Source organism: Bubalus kerabau, chromosome 20 (assembly GCF_029407905.1).
Source record: "Bubalus kerabau isolate K-KA32 ecotype Philippines breed swamp buffalo chromosome 20, PCC_UOA_SB_1v2, whole genome shotgun sequence".
Lineage (NCBI taxonomy): Eukaryota > Metazoa > Chordata > Mammalia > Artiodactyla > Bovidae > Bubalus > Bubalus kerabau.
Window position 1 is genome coordinate 40,711,680 of NC_073643.1, and position 21,255 is coordinate 40,732,934.

The window sequence follows — 21,255 nt, forward strand, 5'->3', positions numbered from 1 at the left end:
TTTTCTTGTTCCTGATCCTAGATGAAAAGCTTTCAATCTTTCACCATTGAGTATGATGTTAGCTGTCAGTTTATCATATACGGCCTTTATTATGTTACGGTTTCTACCCAGTTTGTTGAGGATTTTTAATCATGAAAGGATTTTGTAAAATACTTTTGCTGCATCTGTTGTCATGATGAGATAGATATATATATATATATATATATATATATATATATATATATATATATCTTTCAGTCTGTTAATGTGATGTATTACATTTATTGGGGGCTTCCCAGGTGGTGTAATGGTAAAGAATCTGCCTGGCTGTGCAGGAACCACAAGAGACGTAGGTTCAATTCCTGATTCAGGAGGATCCCCTGGAGTAGGAAATGGCAACCTACTCCAGCATTCTTGCCTGGGAAATTCCAGGGACACAGGAGTCTGATGGGCTACAGTCCACAGGGTTGCAAAGATTTGGGAACGACTGAGTGACTGAGCATGAATACAAGATCACACTTTTGATGTTTTTGTTGAACTATCCCTGTGTCACAGGGATAAATCCCATTTGGTTAGGGTGTATGATCCCTTTAATGTGTTGGCAAATTCAGTTTGCTAATATTTCATTGAAAATTTTTGTCTCTGTGTTCATCAGGGATATTGGTCTAAGTTTTGTTTTTGTTATGTTTTTTCTTGTAGTGTCCTTATCTGTCTTTGATATCAGGGTAATGCTGGCCTTGTAAAATGAGTTTTGGAATGTTTCCTCCACTAATATATATATATATATATATATATATTTTTTTTTTAAGAGTTTGATTATTTAAATCAACCTTATTTAAATACATGGTGGAATTCACCAGTGGAGCCATCTGGTCCTGGGCTTTTTTCTGTGTTGGGAGGTTTTTGATTACTGATCAATTTCCTTATTATTGGTTTGTTCAGGTTTTCTATTCATGATTACGTCCTGGTAGATGGTATGTTTCAACAACCACCTCCCTATCCATTAAGATTACATCGCTTCCAAATTAGTAGCAGTGGAAATGTTGCTTCACTGGACAACCCTAACTCAAGATCTGTGGGTGGGGGTGCGGGGAGTCTCTATTCCAGTCATATTTTCTGTGAAACTATGACATTTGCTTTCTTTTTTTTTCCATAGAGAAGGCATTTTAGAAGTTCATACATTATTAGACATTATCCTCATCTAAAGATAATGCATTCTTTTTTGTTTCACTATCTTCAACTCCTTCCGCCCATTGCCCACTCCAGAATGTAAATTCCATGCCAGGTTTGTTGTTTTTTGGCTGTACTGTTTATTGCTCTGTTCTTGGTGCTTAGAACTGTGCCTACTACACAGTAGGCAGGCAGTAAGATCTAGGGAATGGATGAATGATGCTCAAGTGTTATCCACCATTGTGTTTACTGGATATCATTTTAAAAGGCTCTAGATTTGGCTTCTTTTGAATAACTCAGTATTTGTTTTCCTGGAGTAAAACATTCTAGTACAAAAATATGTTTGTAAGTATTATAGACCTTGTAAATGTATAAAGAGACAAGGTATGAAAAATAATTATTGGGAGATGAAAGAAGCCAGAGGTAGACCAGACAAAATAAGTGGAAGTTTGCTTCCTTCTAATTTATTAGTATTGTCTCCAAAGTGGTATTATGTAAAACATCAGAAACTTTTCAATATTGATAACTTAGACTTATTAAAGAGTAATAAAAAAAAACCTTTGACTGTAAAGGTGGAGGTTAAATGATCCAGTTGGATCATAGTTGTCAAGATGAGAACAACTTCATTCCTGCTTTCTAAAATAAGAACCCTTTATTGTTTCCTTTCTGCAGCTTTTTATTGATTTGCACTGTGGTCAGGCTACTACTTTAACAGTCTCAGACTCTGCCTGAGACACAAATTAGAGTTTTTAAAATAGCAAGAACTTTAAAACATTATTAGTGTTGGAAACCCAGTCCTTTTTCTTGTAAGCAAGGAAACTTGATTCTGAGAGGTAAAATGATGTCCGGAAGCATTTTTTAGCCTCTTTTTTGTTGGACTGGTTTTCCTTGTCTTGAATTTTAGTAAGGATGTAATCTCAGCTCCAGTTAGAAAGGGGGATCACAATGCCAGGTGTCAAATTCACAAACCAGTCCTCTCCATAATTGCTGAAGTTTGACATGTCCCCATGTTTGTCCCAGGAAACTCTAACTGTTCTCTTATTAGCAGTAGGGAATTAAATTTCCCATGTAGACAAATTGACTTCTAAATTAGAAACAAAAACACCAGCAAACAGAGAGGCACAGACACACTTTCTTGTTTCAGTCTGAAGCTTTTTCTCAAATTTCTCTCCTCTTCACCTTCTCCATATTTTCCACAGACTTTCTTTTACTGTTTGAATTCACCATCTAGTTACTACCTTCTCTGAAGAGATTTTGGTCAGCAACTCTTAAAAACAAACTTACTATCCTAATTAAAGTGGAAGAGTCAAAATAGACTACTTAAATGAAGGATGTTTTAAGTCATATAGGTATTATGTTTGGGCAATTCTTGAAAAGCGGGGGAAAACTCTTCAGGGAGATTTAGAACTTTTTTTCTAAACAAGAGGATTTCTTTTAAAAAAAATAAAAATAAAAGGATGTGAATTGGCTTAGAGTAAAAAGACAATAGACTTAGGAAGGAAAAGAATGTATTTTGTAGATAAGACACATTCATGGCCTTGTGCATTAAATTTTACACAATATAACCCACCGTAGTGTGGGTTTCATGCTAATATCTTCCTCCTGTCTAAAATTAATGATTGTGTGCCCTGGTTTTTCACATAAATATTCCTCACTCTACCCTTAGTCTGTCTCCAGTTGCCTCAAAAGTGACAAAATAACCTCCAAATAAATTTAATTTTGAATCAAAAAATAAATATACCCCCACACCTTTTTTAATAGAAACAGGAGAATGAAGCAGAGAACACAAAATGGTAAAGACTGTTAAAGATTATTTTAATTCTTATCTAAATCTTAACCTAGCAAGTTAAAACACCTTGTACAGAAGGCAGAGAAAAACTGTCCTTATGACATCACTTTCATTCACACTGCTCCCTACGCGTGGGAAAGAGCAGATGTCTGGTTTCCAGAGTATTAGGCTTTTTCCTGAGTACTTTAGGAAAATTAATATTTTGGAGAAAAACTGCAGCTCCTTCTGATCGTTAGCATTTTCTAGCTTAATAATAATATACACTAGAAGTGTTTCAGCAGAAAATGAGGTTTGAATATTTATGCATTTGCAGTAACTCAAGAAAGGCTATGAAAAATTCTTGGAACAAGCTTTATTTAGAAAACCCCATTATTCTGAAGAAAAAAAGAAACTCATAGTTTTCATAAAGACTAGTGGATATACAAAATATGTAAGGGCACTGAATAGAGAGGAAAAAGACTCAATGGATGACATTTCTTTTTCCTTGTCTTTTTCCTACTAATTATGTACAAAATCTGTAGTAGATACGGTATTTCTCCCCTCCTTACAGAAAAAAAAATATTTAGAAATTCCTATCTAAAGCTAATTTGACATGAGGAATATAACGCCCTTTAATGGGGGTATCCAGGTCCCTTTGGGAATTTTTTTTTTTTTTTTAACATACACCATGTGGTGCAATCTGTTCCAGTCTACAAGGAGGGGACTGGGGAAAAGCTCTATGGGGGCCAGGAATAAAGTCCTCTCTGGGAGTTGTTGAGGTAGTAACTAGAAATGGGGGAAATGAACAGTCAAAGCCCAGAAATCCCTTCCCCTCTGCCCTAAATCATAACCCAGGGAACATTAAACTTAGGCTTTTAAAAAACACGATTTAGCAAGTTAGTCAATTTGGGGGAGAAAAAGCCTGAACCTTTTCTGAGATGGTTACATTGCTATTCATTTTGTATTTTAATCTAACCTACTGGTGATTTAATTTCCAGAACTCAAAGGAAGCGTAATGCTCAAATATTTGAGGACGATCACGTATCAACCACTGTTTAATTTTGGAATGTGCCTACTTGCTTGACACAATATTTTACCATCTCAACAAATGTTTAGCCTTTTTTTTTTCACTTGACTAAAGAGAAATAAGTTTCACATTGCTTCATTCACCTTCTTATGTGCATATGCTGGGAAAGATTGGATGTTAAGAAAAAAAAAAAACTTCCTCATGTTCTCCCTACTACATCTAAATCTGTTTACCAATTTGAAGCTGCTAAAAAGCCCTGCATTCTCCTGCTAAATCAACTGGATGGCTAGAAACCAAACTGTAATGTAACAGGGAAAAAAAAATATATATCAATTTATTTTCGTGACAGAACATTCTTGAGAAGGTATAAAATTGTTCTGGTCTCTATGCCAGTTTTCTTTTTTCTTCCTTTCTGTCTTGCTTTTTAAAGGGCTTTCGGCTTTTAAGCCGATCCTTTTTATAGTTATGTAACAGTTCTAATATTTTGTGACATTTTGTATTATGACACTATAGATGAAATTGTCATCGGACTGACACTCTGTGCTGTTTATTCCTTAATTACAACTGTTAACACTGTAGAGAAGTGTGCTCATCTGCCAGCACATATTATGAAAACAACATTATTGTTACCCACACCAACACCCACTCAACAGGATATTTCCAAGATGGCAGTGTAAAGGAACTTATCAGCACAATGGATTTTTTTTTCCAGCCTGTCCCCTTGTCATCTTCTAAAACCACAAACTGGTTTGGAATTCAAAATGATGTGGACTCCCTTTACTAAGCAGGAGCTGCTTGTATAATTAGAAAAATTAGAATTTTTTTTTTTTTTTGAGCTCTCCAGTAGTGGTGGATTGAACAGTCTCAGAGCTATTCAGGGTTGTGACCCAAAGCTTTCTGACTGACAGCTGTTTGAGAAATAACAAAAATAGAAGGGATGAGGGAAGGGTAGATTTAAAGATGAAAAGATAAGAGAAGAGTTACTTGTATTCACAGGTTGGCGATCTTTAAAATCAACTCAAAATCCAGTGACCATTCACAGCTCTCCTAGTTCTTTTTTCAGAACCCAGTCTGAGCCTCCTGAAACTAGCTGCTTATTCAATGCTTAACAGTTCACTTCTTTCTTCCAGAATTTTTACAGGATCAGTTATCTATGAGGGACGAAACCCTATGACTCTGTTTCCTACTCAGTGTTACTACACTAAAGCAGTTGTCATAGTCTTTTCACCTGTTAAAAAACTAAAATGCAAGCAAACCTCTTGGATCCTGTGCCTTATCCTCTTAATAAAATAACTGAAAAGTAAAGATTCTAGAAAATGTCTAATCTGATATTCACTGTTTAGATGAGAATCATGGTATATGATTAGATTAAAAAAAAAAACAGCACACAACACTCAGCAACTTATTTAATCAACAGTCCATTTTCCAATATCAGCTTTTAACACACTTCCATGGGTTTGGTAGAAAACAAATTTATGGCACTGAAATAGCAGTAGATCTTCCGGTGAGAACCTGAAAGCTGCCGGTAGATCCTCAACCCTTCATTGTCGCAGAGGAGGCGATGAGGCTATCTCTCTGAGTCCTGAAGTCCCCGCAGCGACCTGAATGCTCTTTAATGTACAGCTTTACTCGACAGGTTTCTGAAATACTATGTGGAGAAGCTATTGCTGCGCCCTCTTTGGAATGGTATCTTCTGCTTCATTTCCATTTTCACTACAGGCAGGATACGGTGCTCTTCCTAAAAGAAACTGCTCCCATTTGGGAATGTATTCTTCTACTGATGCCCAGTAAAGAGTCTGGGGGGTGGGAAACATCCAAAAGTGAAAAAGCATATCAAGCAATTGAACTTGGCTCTTCATAATAGTCTAAATGTTTATTCCCTTAAGTGTGTGTGTGTGCGTGTACACACACACTCACAGACACTCACACACATACGTAGAATGCACTTCCTCTGCAGAATATTTTATGTTAATTTTAGAAAAAAAATCTGGCTACTTACTAGTGTTAATTTTCAAATTTCTCAGTAAAACCAGAGCCTGGCAGAATTACAGGTTTTACAATTTTATTGTGATTTTACACGCCCTCTTGTGGCCAATCATGTGATTATTCCCAGTAGTATCATTTATGGCCACAAAATCATTAAAAGTTCTTGTTTAATGTTTCTAATCCCATACCAAATGACTCCTCATACTATAATTACCACAATGAAATGATTCACTGTGAACAACTGCTTTAGAATTAACAGAAAAAGAAGTGACCTGGGATGAGATCAGGAACTGAAATATAAAGAGGATGATAACAGGATTCGGGTGAATTAACCCCTTAATTGTATGAGGGAGAAACATTAAAAATATGTATCCACTCTATCTTTTAGAAGAGCACTTCATGTGGCAAACTGTAGTTTCTTCCCACACTTATTTGGATAATGACAAAATAATACCAACACCACCTAGCTATTTTTAATTCAAATAACTTGGAAATTGAGGTGCTGTGTTTCTGCCTTGGCTGGAGCAGTCCTTAAGCTCCAGAAGCTCCAAATGCATCACTGGATCGCTGTCCATGAGCTGGGTGGTTTCTTGGTTGACTGTCCTAAGTAAGCTGCCAAAAACTCTGTGTCATAGGAGGGCATTTTATATGAGATCGTCACTATTGGTCTCATCTTGGGAGATTCAATCAGAGTTAGATAGCACTGGGGACACACTCTGAGCAGTAAAAAGGGGTGGGGTGGGAGGAACTTCCTAGCAGTCTGGTGGTTAGGGTGCGGCGCTTCCACAACAGGGGACTTGGGTTCGACCTGTGGTCAGAGAACTAAGATCCCATGTGCTGCATGACCAAAAAAAACAAAATACTGTCATTAAAAAAAAAAAAAAGATAACGGGAGTTCTGAAAGCTGAAAATGGTAAGGGACTCCATTTATCTCTGCATCTATGCATGTGGTCTGAGAAGTAGCCTGACATACTTAAAACAGGGGCCATCCTGCTGTGCGAGACTAGCTAAGAAAAATACCAGCCAAGGCCTGTGGTTGGGTGTTTCTCCGCCATTCACGGCTGGATTAACCCCTATTGTGTGGGCCCTGTGCAGGCCAGGGTAAGGTATTGGAAAATTCAACAAAGAAAAAGACATGCCCAGGGCACAACTTTGAACGGGAGTTTTTTCTGTCCTTGATCACTGCCTTTTCTTATTACCCTGGATGACACAGAAGAGTGTGGGGCAAATTCTCAGCCTTTCGTTTTTGAGTCTGTTCACCTCCTTGGTTAGGCAGGAAGCAAAACTGCACTTAGATAAAGGTCATTAAAAATATAGTCAAACTATTTTATATGTAGCAAATTCCCTTTCAGCACACATACATGCATATACCAACTATGGTTTATTTTTGCCAGCCATCTTCTCAATCTGTTCTTGAACAGAGCAAAATCAAACAGACAAAAGCCACGCTGTACTGCATGATAATATGCATTTAAACAGTGCTGGTTGCATTTTTCGGTGAAGAGACTGAGCTGTTACTTGTAACATCAGCCAACAGGAAAAGCATTTTGGTGAGGCTGTCATCTTAAGATTTAGTGCATATTTTCTGTTAGGATTTAACAAGAAAGTAGTTTCTAAGTGACTTGGTGAAAAGACACAAAGCCTTGAGAAAATTTTCACTTGACGTAAAAAATTTTTTAAAACCAAAATACTTACAGATTACTACAACGTACAAGGTATGGCACTGTGGACACAGAGAGATCAGATGCATTTGGTGTATTTTCTTGAACGCAGAAAGCTGGGAAGTACACAGAGCCACTTAAAAGGCACTTCTGACAGAACAGGCTCTCTTGTTGGACATTTGTTCCTTAAGATTCTCACCTCGAGAGCAGCCACCTCAGGTGGTAGAGCTGGATGCATCCGAGTCTGGAGAGACTTCTCTGCCGCTTCTATGTCCTGAAACAGACAGAAGCATTTTTCAAAACATTCACACACACACACACAGCACCTCTAATAGCAGTATCTATATATTTCTAATCTCTTGCTTCATCTCTCCTCTGCATACACAGTTTAAACTCATGGAGATGATGCTGACAGAGAACTGATCACTGCTTAATTAACCAGTTGCAAATAGAGAAGGAAGCGTTTCTTATTTTAAAATAAGAGGCAGGGGATGGCGGTGGTACATCTAAGTTCTGCCTTTTTCATTTTAAGTAGTTAGTAAATGCCAATAATTCTTGGAAAAAGAACTTCCTCTAAAACTGCTCAGAGGACTGACTTAGCTTTAAAATCCTTTAAAAACAGCCAGATGGATAAAATAGTCAAATATTCCGATACTAAAAACAATCAGATCCTCAGACCCACGCTAGGCTAACCTTCAAAGTAGAGAGTTGTGGTCTGTCTGGATCATCACATGGGATATTAATGACACACCGTTCATTTATGCAAGACTCCATATTTGAATTTCATACATAGGCAAATATTCCCTCTATTTAAAAGGTCCATGAGGTACTGAGTACTCTGCAACAAGAACCTTTCACAACGCTGTTTAGATTTTTAGTACCAGGTTTCTAAGCTAATCTCAAAGGCAAATTTTATTGTGAGGTAGTATATCCTTCAGCTCATGGCATTCAAGCACTGTGTGTTACTAAGTACTTCAACATGCAGATATTTATGTTTTCTCTTATGGATGTAGAAACACAAGAGTATTTAAGCTTGATTCATACTTCAGGAACGATTTTATCTAGATCTATACATAAAGTTAATGCCCAGAAACATATGACTTTGCAAGTCGTTACGGAGATACTCAAGCCCTGTGTGGTGAATTCTCCCCAAATCAGCACCTCTGCCGTCGCATGCTTGGTTAGGTCTGTCCAGTTCACAGGGCCACTGCTGGGAAGGCTGTGGAAACGCTGTCTCTCAGCTTAATAAGTTGATAGAAAAGAGAAAGTTCTCTGCTCCATGGAGAAGCACAGGAGCGATCTGAGTACAGGGCTGTTGGACAGAAGGAGAGCGATGGAAAAGGGCGTGGGAGTGGGGTGTGAAGAAGCCAACGCTGAACAGGAGAAAAGAGATAGCAGATGGCAGCGGCGGGAGCAAGGAATGGGTGTGAAATGGAAAAGGGAAAAACAGGAAATTCCCTAAAGGGACTCCCCAAAGTCGCACAACCATTAGTGCACCTGCTGTCTGGAGGAAGATGATTTGAAGGGGAAAGAAAACGATTTAGGGATAAAAAGCCCATCTATTCGTATGTCTATCCCATACCAGCAGTTCACGACCAACACGCAGGCTTAGAGGGCTTTTGATGTCAATGATACAACATACAGGGGATACCAACTCTTCTGTTTACACCGAGATTCAACAAGGTTCTGGAAAAACCACTTTATACATCTAGGAATCAAACAAAACTCACAACCCCAATGTTACCATTATTCTAAGAACAGTTACAAGGTTGCCTGAACTGGGAGATCTAAGTGCTACTAACACCTATAAGCAAGATTAAACATTTTTCTTAAAGATCAGAAAATAAGAAAACCGAGTATCTTGTAGAGAAGAGCAGATTTGCAATGGAAAGAGCAGACAGGTGGAGAGGGACGCATGGCCTGGAAAAGCAGGCCCAAGTCCGCCGAACCCAGCTGTCATCTCGGCAGCATTTGGACAGGGATTATCACCCCTCGAGAGAACTTCCTTAGCTCAAGTCATATTTCACTTCCTTCGATGTTTCGCTCACCTCTCGGACTCCTGCTCCTCCTCTTCTCCTTGGCTGGCTCTTTTTTTTTCTCTCATTAATCCTCAGCGTGGGCTTTCTTAAGATTTGAGACATCTGGCCCCATCTTTTCACTTTTTCTCCCTCCAAGATTGTCGCTGATCTAGTATCAATTATTACTGTAGACGGATGGCTAGTTTCTTTCCTGGCCCTTAATTCTCAACCTGATAAAACTAAACTCATCTTTTCCCACTGAATGTATTAAATGTATACTAGTGGGAATTCTGTCCACTCAGATACCTATGCTGTATCGTGTAATTCCACATCTTCTTATTCCTGCCATTTAAAAATTCAGCGCTCCCTATATTGTTCTTTCAGGATGTCTCCTCTGGCCTTTTCATGTGATTCTTAATGCCGTGGCCTTCTAATTCCACTTATTCATTCCACAAATACTTAATGCTTACTTGTACTCATGCCTAGACCATATTGTACTTTCATACATTCATAACTTGGAATTGATTAGTTCTGCTAAAAACTACTTTCAATATGTCCTCCCCTAAATTGAAAAAAAAATTAATTGGTACCCACAAAACAGAGGATCAAGCAGGCATTCCTTAGCCTGACTCAGAATCTCAGCAATTTGACGGCAGCCTTCTGTAGCAAGTTGTATCTTAATCCTTCGACATAAGAACCTTCTTTTTCACTATATGCTGGCCGAAGGAAAGGACTATGTCTCATATAACCTTTAAGCATCTGAGACTCTAACAAGTGCAGGGTATGTACTAGGTACTGAAATATTCAGTAAGTAAATACAGGCTGAAGGGTCAAAGAATCCTGAGTATAAATCAGAAACTTTAAAAAAAAAAACGAAGAAGAAAAAAGTACCCAAGGGGGTAGGGGAAGAAAAGGAAGAAAGAGGAGAACAGGGGCTTGTTGGCCAGATTTACCTGACTACCTTGTTGTCCTGTTGTATAGCCTTGTCACTAGACCATTTAAAATTGTATGCAGTTAGAAAACCACTGAAAAAGCAGTCCCTACAAACTGAAAATAAACAGATCTAACTGCTTTCTAGTTGGTGGCATAACCATACAGAGAATAAATATATTACGTGACCTTAGAACACAATATTTTGAGTGAGCACCCCTAGTGGGATACACCCTAAGGACAAAAAGAATCTTAGTAAAAGCGTCTTACTGGAAACCATTCTGTATAATCACACGGATGGTGACAGTGTTGCTGGATCACAGGATATAAGGTACAGAAGTGGTTGTGCTGGTGTTGGAAACTTCTTTGGGAACAGATTTTGGATTTGAGAAAAAGAAGTCGGAGGTATAAAATCTATGATTTTAAGTTAAAAGCCTTGCAAACTGGAATCCTGGAATTTCTGATAGCTCTTATCTTAAAAAAAAAAAAAGACACAATAAATACCACCATTGCCCAGACAGAGGGCTCTGAACATATTTCCTACCAAAAGGATCCAGGGCTCCTTGGAACAGTGGCTGCTCCGGGTCTCAGCAACAAACGCACATGATGAGCCTGCAATGTCTCATCAGAACAGAAAGGAGACTGTCATGCTGCTGAGATCGCAGCAGAGGCATTCAGGAGCTAGTCTGAAGATGTTCCCAGTTGTTAAAAATGGGACAAGTTGAGAATAGGAATAAATATTGAAATGTATTGAAACATTTCCAATCCAGGACACCTAAAAAAACAACAGCAACAAAACACAAAACAATATAAAAAACAACCAAAACCAACAACACCTAATTGGTCACTTTTGCAGGAAAGTAGAGAGCCAACCTATTATTCTGAAAACTAAATGGAATCAAGCATTCATCATGCTTTTTCCTCTATGAAATATATGTCAGTGTAATCAAATAATTGATGAGGACAAGTGTCTTTTAATGTAACTAATCAGGAGTTGAATGAGAAGGAATACAAGAATTTGAATACTGCTTTTTATAACCCCTAATGAGTATACTTAGGCAGTGATCATCAATGCCTAACATTCCAAAAAAAGAGAGACAGCTGGCATTATGGAAGTGTTCTTCCCAAAAACACAGAATCTGAATCTACTCAGGCCTCTCTCATCTGCACTGTTAATGGAATATTTCTTAGCCTCAAGTAGCTGCTGAGCACTCGAAATATACAAGTCTGAATTAAGATGTGTTGTGATGTACAATACACACTGAATTTTGAAGGTCTAGTAAGAAAACAGAATATAAAATATTTACTAACTCTTAATAGCAATTACATTTGAAATATGTTTGAAATCTTAACATTTTATTTAATCTGTTTAGGTTGACATTATTAAAATTAGTTCCTTGGAAATTTAAAATTACATATGTGGCTTTACTGTTGCACAACACAACTTAGATCTGTCAATTATATTAAAAGGAATGAGGGGGAGCAGAGAAACATGTTAAATGAGTACCTCAGTGGTGGAAGTAGCGATACCCAGAAACTCAACAGGACAAATGACCCAGTTCCTTTAACAAATGTATTAAAAGGGAGGATAAAAGAGCAGGGAGTACTGTGAGAAATTCAGGAAACCTATCAATTACAAGTTGACTTTTATTTGGAACCTGATTAGCTATTTGAGGGTTTATTGTTAATTTCTTAGGTTGACACTGACATTTTGATTTTGATTAAAACAGTCCTTATATTTTAGTGACAGACACTGAAATAAAGAGATGTACTGAAATATTTATAGGTGAAAGAATTCTGGTCTGAGGTTAGCTTCAAAGTGATGTGAGGGGGTAGAACAAGCTGGCTGTGTTCTGACAATGATTCAATGTGGGTGATAAGTACATGAAAACATTCTTCTATTTCTTCTTTTGCATAGTTGTGAGATTTTTCATAGCAATTAAAAAGCAAGCTTCCAGTGGATGACGGTATAACTGTTACTCTATGGCATGACTCGGGAGCCTGTATAAATAAGTTGACTCCTAAATAGGAAGAGGAAGGAGCACAAAGCATCATGTACCAAGATCTGTCTTTCCTCCTCCCTGCCTACATCCGTCCCTCCCCATAGAGCTGTGGCTGGGCTAGGTTTAATCTTTTAAGCTGCTGGAGGGGCAACTTCTGGGATACAAAAAATAAGATATTAAAGGCATGAAGTGCAAGGGTCATTGGTACAAAGAACACAGAAACATGTGTTAAACATATGCATCAGGGAAAGTGAAAATGTGAGAGGAAAGAGGCGACACGTGGGCCGGCGAGTACTGGCCATCCTGGGTGGCAGTTCTGACTGCCAGCTGCCCCGTGGAGGCTTCCAGGATGTCCCTGAAGGAAAGCACCGGCCTCATGTCTAATCTGCTGGAGGACACTCTCATTCTTCCTCACTCTGTCCTGTTGGTCCGTCTCACAAGAGGATGTCTGTTACCAAAAAAGCATCTTTTGGGGTTTAAACTAAATTTTGTGGAGGGAAAGGTGGGAGAGAGGGCGGTTTATATCATGGAAATATTTGTAGAAATAAAATATTTTCTGGCTTCTAAGTCCATTGATGTTTGATTTTAAAAGGCAGATAAGAGTTAATTGTATTAACGGTAACAGAAGAAAAATCACTGAGCCAGGGTTCAAAATCCACTGTCTTCTATGATATTTACTGACTAAACCCTCACTGTGAATTTTCTTCACTACTTAGATTCATATACATTTTTTACTAAGTTGGAATCTTTGATGGGATTACTCTCATTCCCCTTTTAAAAGCAGTCTTTGATATTTGTGCTAATTTATTTATTCAAATGCAACTAAAGAAAATTTTTCTTGGGATTTTACTAAATCTAAAAATAATTTTGTGACAGATGACTTAGAAAAAAATCATAGTTTCCCCAGTCAGGATTAAGGCTTATGTCTTCATCTAAGTTTTCCCTTAAAACTGCCACTGAAGTGTAATAATTATCTTCATAGCAGTCATGCAGATCCTTTGTTAAGAGCATTCTCAAGTATGTATTTTATAATTTTATTGGTAGTGTGATTGTGATCTCTATTTTCCACCTGTATACATAGGATTGCTATTGATTTTTATATGTTTATGGTTTACCCATTAATTTTACTCAACTCATACTAGTTTTGAAACAACTTGGTCTTCTCTTAAGTATAAAGACATGTCATTGAAAGATGCTAGTGTTGTATCTTTCTTTCTTAAAGCTCATGCCCTTTTAGTGTTCATGATACTGTTCAGAACATGGGAATAAGGTCAGATAATGGGCAGTATACAGTCATCCTTATTTTGTTTACTATATTATAGGAGTGCTACCAGGTTTTAAGGGCACCATTTTCCATTGCACTCGGTACTTAAGTACCTATCCTGCTATAACTTAATCTCTTTGTGTATGTGTGTGTGTGTGTTCGGGGGGAATCGTATTCCTTGACTGCGGATCAAATCTGTGCCCCCTGCATTGGGAGCAGAGTCTTAAGCACTGAACTGCCCGGGAAATCCTATTTAATCTGTTCTTGCAAAGGGATGTTAGGAGTGATACATTATGGTTTTTCTCATCTCTATAAATTAAGGGATTAGCCCAGATCAGTGGTTTCCCCAGTTCTTTAGAGCCACGGCAGTAGAGTCAAGGAAGGGATTGTAGGCCTTTGGGCCAAAGCAGGACCGCTTTTATCTACTGCGTGTGCTCAGTCACGTCTGAATCTTTGTGACCCTGTGGACTGTTGCCTGCCAGGCTCCTGTGTCCATAGTATTTCCCAGGCAAGAATACTGGAGTAGGTGGCCATTTCCTCCTTCAGGGGATCTTCCCAACCCAGGGGTTGAACTCGCATCTCCTGCATTGGCAAGTGGGTTGTTTACCACTAAGCATCGGGGAAGACCTTTAATTACATCTGTGGGAAAAGTTTTTATGCTAAAAAACAAAACAAAACAAAAAAGACTTAAGATAAGAATCTAAAGCTATATGCTTTTTACAGTCTTTCCCAGCTCAATTCTGTAATCATGTCCTATTTATCTTAACAATAACTTCTGTGGGAGAGCCACTAAAATTATATCCCTCGTATATAAAAATTATATATGAGGGAAAGGACAAAAAAAAAGGTTGCATATCCAATTATTCAAAGCAACTAAACACACATGTTAAAAAACAGGGAGAAATTGTATCTCTAACTTTACCTGGGATGTAAGAGAGTTAAAAAATGTTTATAAAAAGCTGAAAGGAAACATAGAAAAATATACTGATTTCTAGACAAGCAGATGATATAGAAGGTTTTCCATCTTTGCTCTTTCAAGTTTTTTTTTATAATGAGAGTATATTTTTTTGATAATTAAGGGAAAAAACACCATACCAAACTGGTTTCTCAAGACTATGAAACTAGGTTCATTACCTTCCTTCTAGATATGACAGTGATTTCTTAGCTACCTCCTTAAATCGCTCCATTTTTGAAATTACTTTGCTAAATAGCAAGTGAATCTTTCTTAAAAACTCTTTCATATGTTTAAGTCTTGCTGGTTTTTTGTTGTTGTTGTTGTTTTGCTCACAACACTATATTATCTCTACATACCAAGTCTCAACTTCATTTCGTCTCACAATATATATTCAGCCTGTTTCCTGGAGCTTTCCAAGCCAGTTAGCTTAGGATCCCATGAACATTAATAGGCCATTCATTCTTCTTCTGGTCTTGGCTCTTCCTTGAGAACTCAATGGAATGTCTTCCCGGTTAGCTTAGCGTCTTCTCTGAGACCTCATAGAATATTCTAGCTCTCCAAGAGTTTTTAACACTTCTAAAGTGCTAACTAAGTACTTTAACACTCCTAAAGTGCTGAGTACCCTGGAGGAGGGTGTGGCAACCCACTCCAGTATTCTTGCCTGGAAAATCTCCATGGACAGAGGAGCCTGGTGGGCTACAGTCCATGGGGTCGCAAAGAGTAGGACAAAACAGAGCGACTGAGCACACAGCAAAGCGCTGAGTATTCCACAGCATGTAATTAACGTTTGATCATACAAGGTCTCTATTTTATGTATATTTTAGGTCATGAACAGAGCCTGTAAGCTACTTGATGCAAAGGACCTAACTTGTAGCTATTTTGTTACCCTCACTTTCTGCTCAGAACTAGCTCAAGAGTAAAGAGCTGGGCATTCGTCAAATACTTGGGCATTAAAAGGAAGACAATATTACCTGCACTCACCGATATTACCTGCACTTGCCGTAACAAGTAGCAAGCAAGCGGTGAAGACTTCCAATTTGGATTTTCTGACTTTTCAGAGCAACTTCTAGATTACCCTATATATTTCCATTTAAAAATAAATATTGCAAATACCATTGGGCAAGTAAGACATATGGCAATATAGAATGCTTTGGTAGCACTATGGCTGTGACTTAAATTACTGTGGATCAAACTGCCAGAAGCTGAGAAGATAACTGAATTTTCCTCTTCCTTTATCCTCTAGTGAGGACAGAAGAGAACTACATCATGCCTATCGATGAAAATATTTAACAATAAAAAACTGAAAACACTGCTTTATAACTTAAATAATATAGCCTTACTACCAAATGTTTTAGTCATAGGATCTCTTGGAAGCTCGAATGGAAGCAAACTTTAGGGTTTTAATTATGGATGAAGCCATACAATTCTGGAAGCAAAGTACAGCAAGCAGCCAAAAATGTTACACATATGATTTTACTCCAAATGGGCACACTGGCCAAATGGTGAGGCCCTGCGCAGTCACATACTTTGACCACCTCCTCCATCACCATCAGAGAAGATCCTGGGAAATCTGTTACCTTAGATACGAAATCTGTATATTGACTGTGGCCCCAGGAGGGCAAAATCAAATTGTTTCGAGCATATTATAGGTACTTTATCATGTTTCAGAATCTCCCTACAAATAAAAGAAGATGGAAGATAGAAGCTATGTCTTTTTTTTTTTTTTTTTTTGGTTGCGTTAGGTCTTAGTTGCCATACGGGCATGAGGAATCTTAGTTCCCTGACTAGGGATCCAACTCACGTCCCCTGCATCAGAAGACGGATTCTTAACCACTGGACTGCCAGGGAAGTCCCCAGGAGCTATGACTTGTATTTATTCTTGCACAGAGGTGACTTTCAAGTTCTTTTTATAGTGATTGATTTTTCATTAGCCTAAGCAAACGTCAAGGCTTTCATTTGAATAAGTGAGACACCATGCTTCTTGTCCAGTTAACATGAATTTAAATAATCGTGTATCAACTCAAAGGAATTGCATAAATCAAAGTAATGAAATTGAATTAAAACATTTTTGCAAAAGTGGGGAAAATAGGTTTAATTCAGAGAATCTTACCTTTAAAAGACTAACATTCCTTTGTAAAGCAGCCTTAGCTGCTTGTGTCTGAGAGGCCCTTCCCTTGTTTTGATCTTCAGGTTTATTCTCCATTCGTTGAAGTAACATTAATCTTTGGGATACTCTACAAAAAAATGAAGATTATGTAAAGATTTTAAAAAAACTTTTTATTGCTTGGCCAATATAAATCATTTCTTAATTGCACCTCACTCCCAGTTCAACCTACTTTGAAAGCCAGTTACTATATGTCAGTTAATAAGACAGTGAAAAACTTAGGTAGTTCAGCAAGTCTTCAGTCTTAGTGAAATTATTTTTATTTTCCTATTTACACTGTAAGTACACACTTGTGTTTTTTTAACCTCTCTAGTCTTGAAAGTATTTTAAAGTGTTGGAAAATATTTAGTGAAAATGCAAACTGTAATCCATATCCCTTTGTACACATACTTATATATACCTCCCCACACATACATTGGTATGACTTGCTATACAAAACCTTCTGCTTAACACTTCAGTACCCCTGAATCTTATGTTACACATTTAGAATTGTGCTAAACTTCCATATGTTTGAAGAAGCAATAAAAATATTTTTTTCCTCTTTTTCCAAGAGAAAGATGATGGTTCCATATATGAGTGAGAGGCTGTGTGTACACATGCATTCTCACAACATGGTAAAACTACTTGAAGATGTAGAAAGTTGTAAATAAATTATCAAACTACTTTGTTATATATAATGGACTTCAAAAGTTTCTCTATGGTTAAATACTCCTTTTATAAGTGTTTAGTCTTATTAAGTGATCAAATGGGAAAAAATACCAGTGTGCAGTAACAGTCTAACTATTTCTCAAAGAGTTGAGATTCTCAGGAAACAGTATGTTGCACAGGGTTGTTCTTGAGAGTAGAAATAAAAACCTAGGTCTTTGAAAAGTCATTGTCATAAGAAAAATACCTTAGACGGCCACGGCAGAGAGGCTAGTAATTAGAGAAAAGCAAAACATGAGAGCCCACAAACAGAGGTTAGAGAAGGGTTAATACTAAATAAAAGTGCAGGACTGGCCATATAATTTGCAGAGCCTAGTGCAAATGAAAATTTTGCTCCTAGACTAAATCTAGTGCAGGGCCTGTGACTATTCCAGTCACATTCTCATGAAAGCTGGCCTTGGTAAAAGGCTTAGAGAAGTTCATTGAATAGCAGTGTAGAGCATAGAGCGGCTAAGAGGGAGAGTGAATTTCTCTAGATATTAGTAACAAGAAGTTAAAAGACATAAAACACAATTAGACCTTTTAATCTGTGTTATTCTTGAGGGGTAATGACGTTCCTTGAAACCAAAATCTCTCAAGTGTCACAAAAAATGACACACATACAGATTTTTAAGTTTTCCTGTGCACACAGTGTCACTAATAAAGCCAGTACAGTGTATACATTGAGATTAGCCTTTTAAAAACAACAACAACAGCAACTTACATTTTTTCATGTCTTTTAGAAAGGCGAATTTCTTGAGTGAACAGAGACGTCATCTTTAATCAAAGCTGCCTTGATAAGCTTTCTGCTAAACAGTAAGGACATTTAAAGTTATTTCTACCTCGTGGCCTTAGCTTTGCAATATTTGATCATTCACCACCTCAATCTGTTGGTTCTGTCTCAGAAGGGAAAAATACAGCTTGGGCTGTAATGATGTTTTTAAATGCATTCTTTCATTTTACATATGTTTACTCAAAATGCATAGTTTCCCAGGTGCATCCCAGAACACTGACACAGGTAAACACAGCATACTTCCCCTGTTTCCCCCCACCTCCCTGCAACCACGCACACACTTTAACCTTAATCAGAAATCAAAACAAACAAGCAGCTGGTACCAAGACTAGTAAACATTTTATTGAATCAACAAAAAAGAAAAAAAAAAAAAATCCACTGTGTATAATTCAGAGAAACACCATCCCTCAGGCACACAGAGAGACAAACAAGTATGAAAACCAACTGGAAACTCATGGTCTTTCCTTTTTTTGGAAGACTGCCCAGTTCTACGATCTCTCTTCCAAATGGGGAAGTATTTTTCATGCCTAACCGTGGAGAAAAGCACATTAAAGTGGTTTCACCTTACCCTGGCTGCTCTGGACTCTTCATTAGGGGAGTTTGGGAAAACCCATTTTCACAAAACACTGTATACCATAAGCAAGCTCACCTTGGTAAAAGTGCCTGGGCCGATACAGACAGAGGTCTAGTGAACTACTTGGATGGCTGTGAGTCTGAAGGCAAATCATCTGGTTGGGTGCAAGGATTGAAGTTTCCTGACTGCACAAAGGAAGAATGCAACTAAGCCGAAATAATGTAATTTTTAAAAAAAGAAATGAAAATTCAGTCTTAGAATGAAGCGCTGGCTTTCCTAAATTTTATGAAACTAATACTGGTTGTCTGCTCGTCGCCTCCGTGTCCAGAGCTGTTAAAAAAAAAAAAAAAAAGAGCCCTTCCTTCAGCACACACAAAGAAACTTTGAGCAAAACCGAGGAAAATGGAAATACTGCCCTGCCCTCAACGGGTTTCTTCCTGAAGATACCTCTCTATTTTCAGCACCGCGGACAGCAATCGCGCGCAGGCTAGCCCGGAAGGGGTCGAATTACAGATACTTCCGACGAAATCACGGCAGGCCTTTCTCCCGGTTTCGAATGCAGTGTCAAGGAAATCGCTGGAAGTGAGTCCATGGTAACTTCTTTTCTGTGTCGACCAGCATCAGCACTTAGAAAAAGTCTGCCTTCTGAGACGAAGATCTGCAGCTTTTCGGAGTCATCAGTTCACCAACCACTGCAACTCTCGCTTACTCTGGAAGGACTCGGGAACTTTCCTCATCGCCCTACCTCTTCCCCTTTAACGGCATCCTCGCCACCAGCGCGCAGCTGTCCTTCGGACACTCGGAGCACTCACCCACCGGCCGTCCTACTGTTGGACCTCACTCACAGAGCCCCGTACTGACTTCTTCCGGGAAGGCGCGCCACAGACTCTGCGGACGTTAGGTCTCCGCGCAGGCGTGGGCGTGGCCACGCCACCAAGCTGCGCAAGCGCAACGCGAAGTGATGTCATCACGTGCTTATAAAAGGAGCGCATCTAGCACCAAACGCTAGTGAAGTAAGGCGGCTCCGAAGAAGGACTGTGAAGTCACAAACTAGGTGGAAAATCACTTCGGTGGTAGCTTAATTTCAAGCCTCTTGTAAGCGTACCTGCATGTATTGAAAATACTTTAGAGACTGAAAATGGTTTCTTAGAAGCCAGAACATCACAGTAGAATGTGGAGGGGGGGAAAACACTTAAGAGTCCTGCAAAGTGCTTAAAACAGACTTTACAATCAGGATTTCCCAGGTGGCGCTAGTGGTAAGACCTCGCCTGCCAAAGCAGGAGACTAGGAAAGGGGGTTTGGTCCGTGGGTTGGGAAGATCCCCTGGAGATGGAAATGGTGGCCCACTCCAGTATTCTTGCCTGGAGAATCCCATGGACAGAGGAGCCTGGTGGGCTACAGTCTGTGGGGTTCCAAGTCAGACTCGACTGAAGTGACTAACCACGTAAGCACAGTCAGGTCCACAAATGCCCAAGGAACAGCTTCAGAGAGCTTCACCCTGGGCGTCTGATGCTGAGCCGGACAGCAGAGCTCTTCCTGCTTGTAGGGCAGCCCCCATAGGGATAATAATGCTGATTTTTTCACTTGTTGAGAAATATGCGTATCAGTCCCTGTATTTCTGTGGATGATCTCATTCACTGAATCCCCACAAGGCCTGGTGAGATAGATGCTATTCTTCTCATTTGACAGACAAGGAAACAAACTTGATCATTGATTTAAGTGGTAGCTGGAAGCCATCAGAGCCTCCGTTAGATTTCCCACAGCCCTCTGGACAAAAACATTGGAGAATAATCCTTCGGTGTTGTAAAGTACATTCTTAAACATTCCCATTGAAAGAACTTTGTAAGTTACATGGTAGTATCCTTAATTACAGAGTAAAATACTGAGGTTCAGGAGAGATAATGTTTTCTTTTTGAAGGTTACTGAGTTGGTAAAGGGCAAAGAGCTAGGACTCCATTCTAGGTGTTTAAATTTTGTATTTTTCTTCCAGAATATCTACATCAAATTTATCTCCTGCTTGAGGACTACTGCACTTCTGTGTTTTCTTTGCTTGGAAAGCCCTTTTCCCAGATACTGACATAGACTCAGTTCTTATCTTTCAGTGCTGCTTCGTCCTGAAGCTCCAGTAGAGGATCGCAAGTCTGAGTCTTCACTCTTCATGCTCCTTCTCCTGCTTTACTTCTCTCCAGAACACAGTATCATTCCACATATTTTCTAATCACTTGTTCATTTGTTTAGGAGGCACCTCCAACTAGAATTTGAACTTCCTTTTAATTGTC

At 38.6% G+C, this 21,255-nt stretch overlaps 2 protein-coding genes across 12 annotated transcripts in view; one reads left to right on the forward strand and one right to left on the reverse strand.

Moving 5' to 3' along the window:
- Positions 1-21,255, forward strand: part of FEZF2 (FEZ family zinc finger 2) — a 141,754-nt gene that overhangs the window by 44,675 nt on the left and 75,824 nt on the right. The gene's annotated exons all lie outside the window — the stretch shown is intronic.
- CEP15 (centrosomal protein 15) lies at positions 5,337-19,925 on the reverse strand. 5 transcript variants are annotated; one of them, XM_055557463.1, is made up of 7 exons: positions 19,424-19,888; positions 19,052-19,306; positions 18,334-18,415; positions 16,872-16,995; positions 7,791-7,865; positions 7,626-7,707; positions 5,337-5,740 (listed from the first exon to the last, which is right to left on the reverse strand). In XM_055557463.1, the coding sequence occupies exons 3-7, from the start codon at positions 18,384-18,386 to the stop codon at positions 5,658-5,660; spliced, it is 417 nt and encodes a 138-aa protein (XP_055413438.1). In that variant the 5' UTR covers positions 18,387-18,415; positions 19,052-19,306; positions 19,424-19,888; the 3' UTR covers positions 5,337-5,657. The 5 variants fall into 5 exon arrangements, 4 of the variants coding, with proteins under 4 accessions (XP_055413438.1, XP_055413436.1, XP_055413439.1 ...); XM_055557461.1 differs by having other exon boundaries at positions 18,334-18,418; XR_008706017.1 differs by lacking the exon at positions 7,626-7,707 and adding an exon at positions 11,084-11,314 and having other exon boundaries at positions 5,659-5,740; positions 18,334-18,418; positions 19,424-19,925.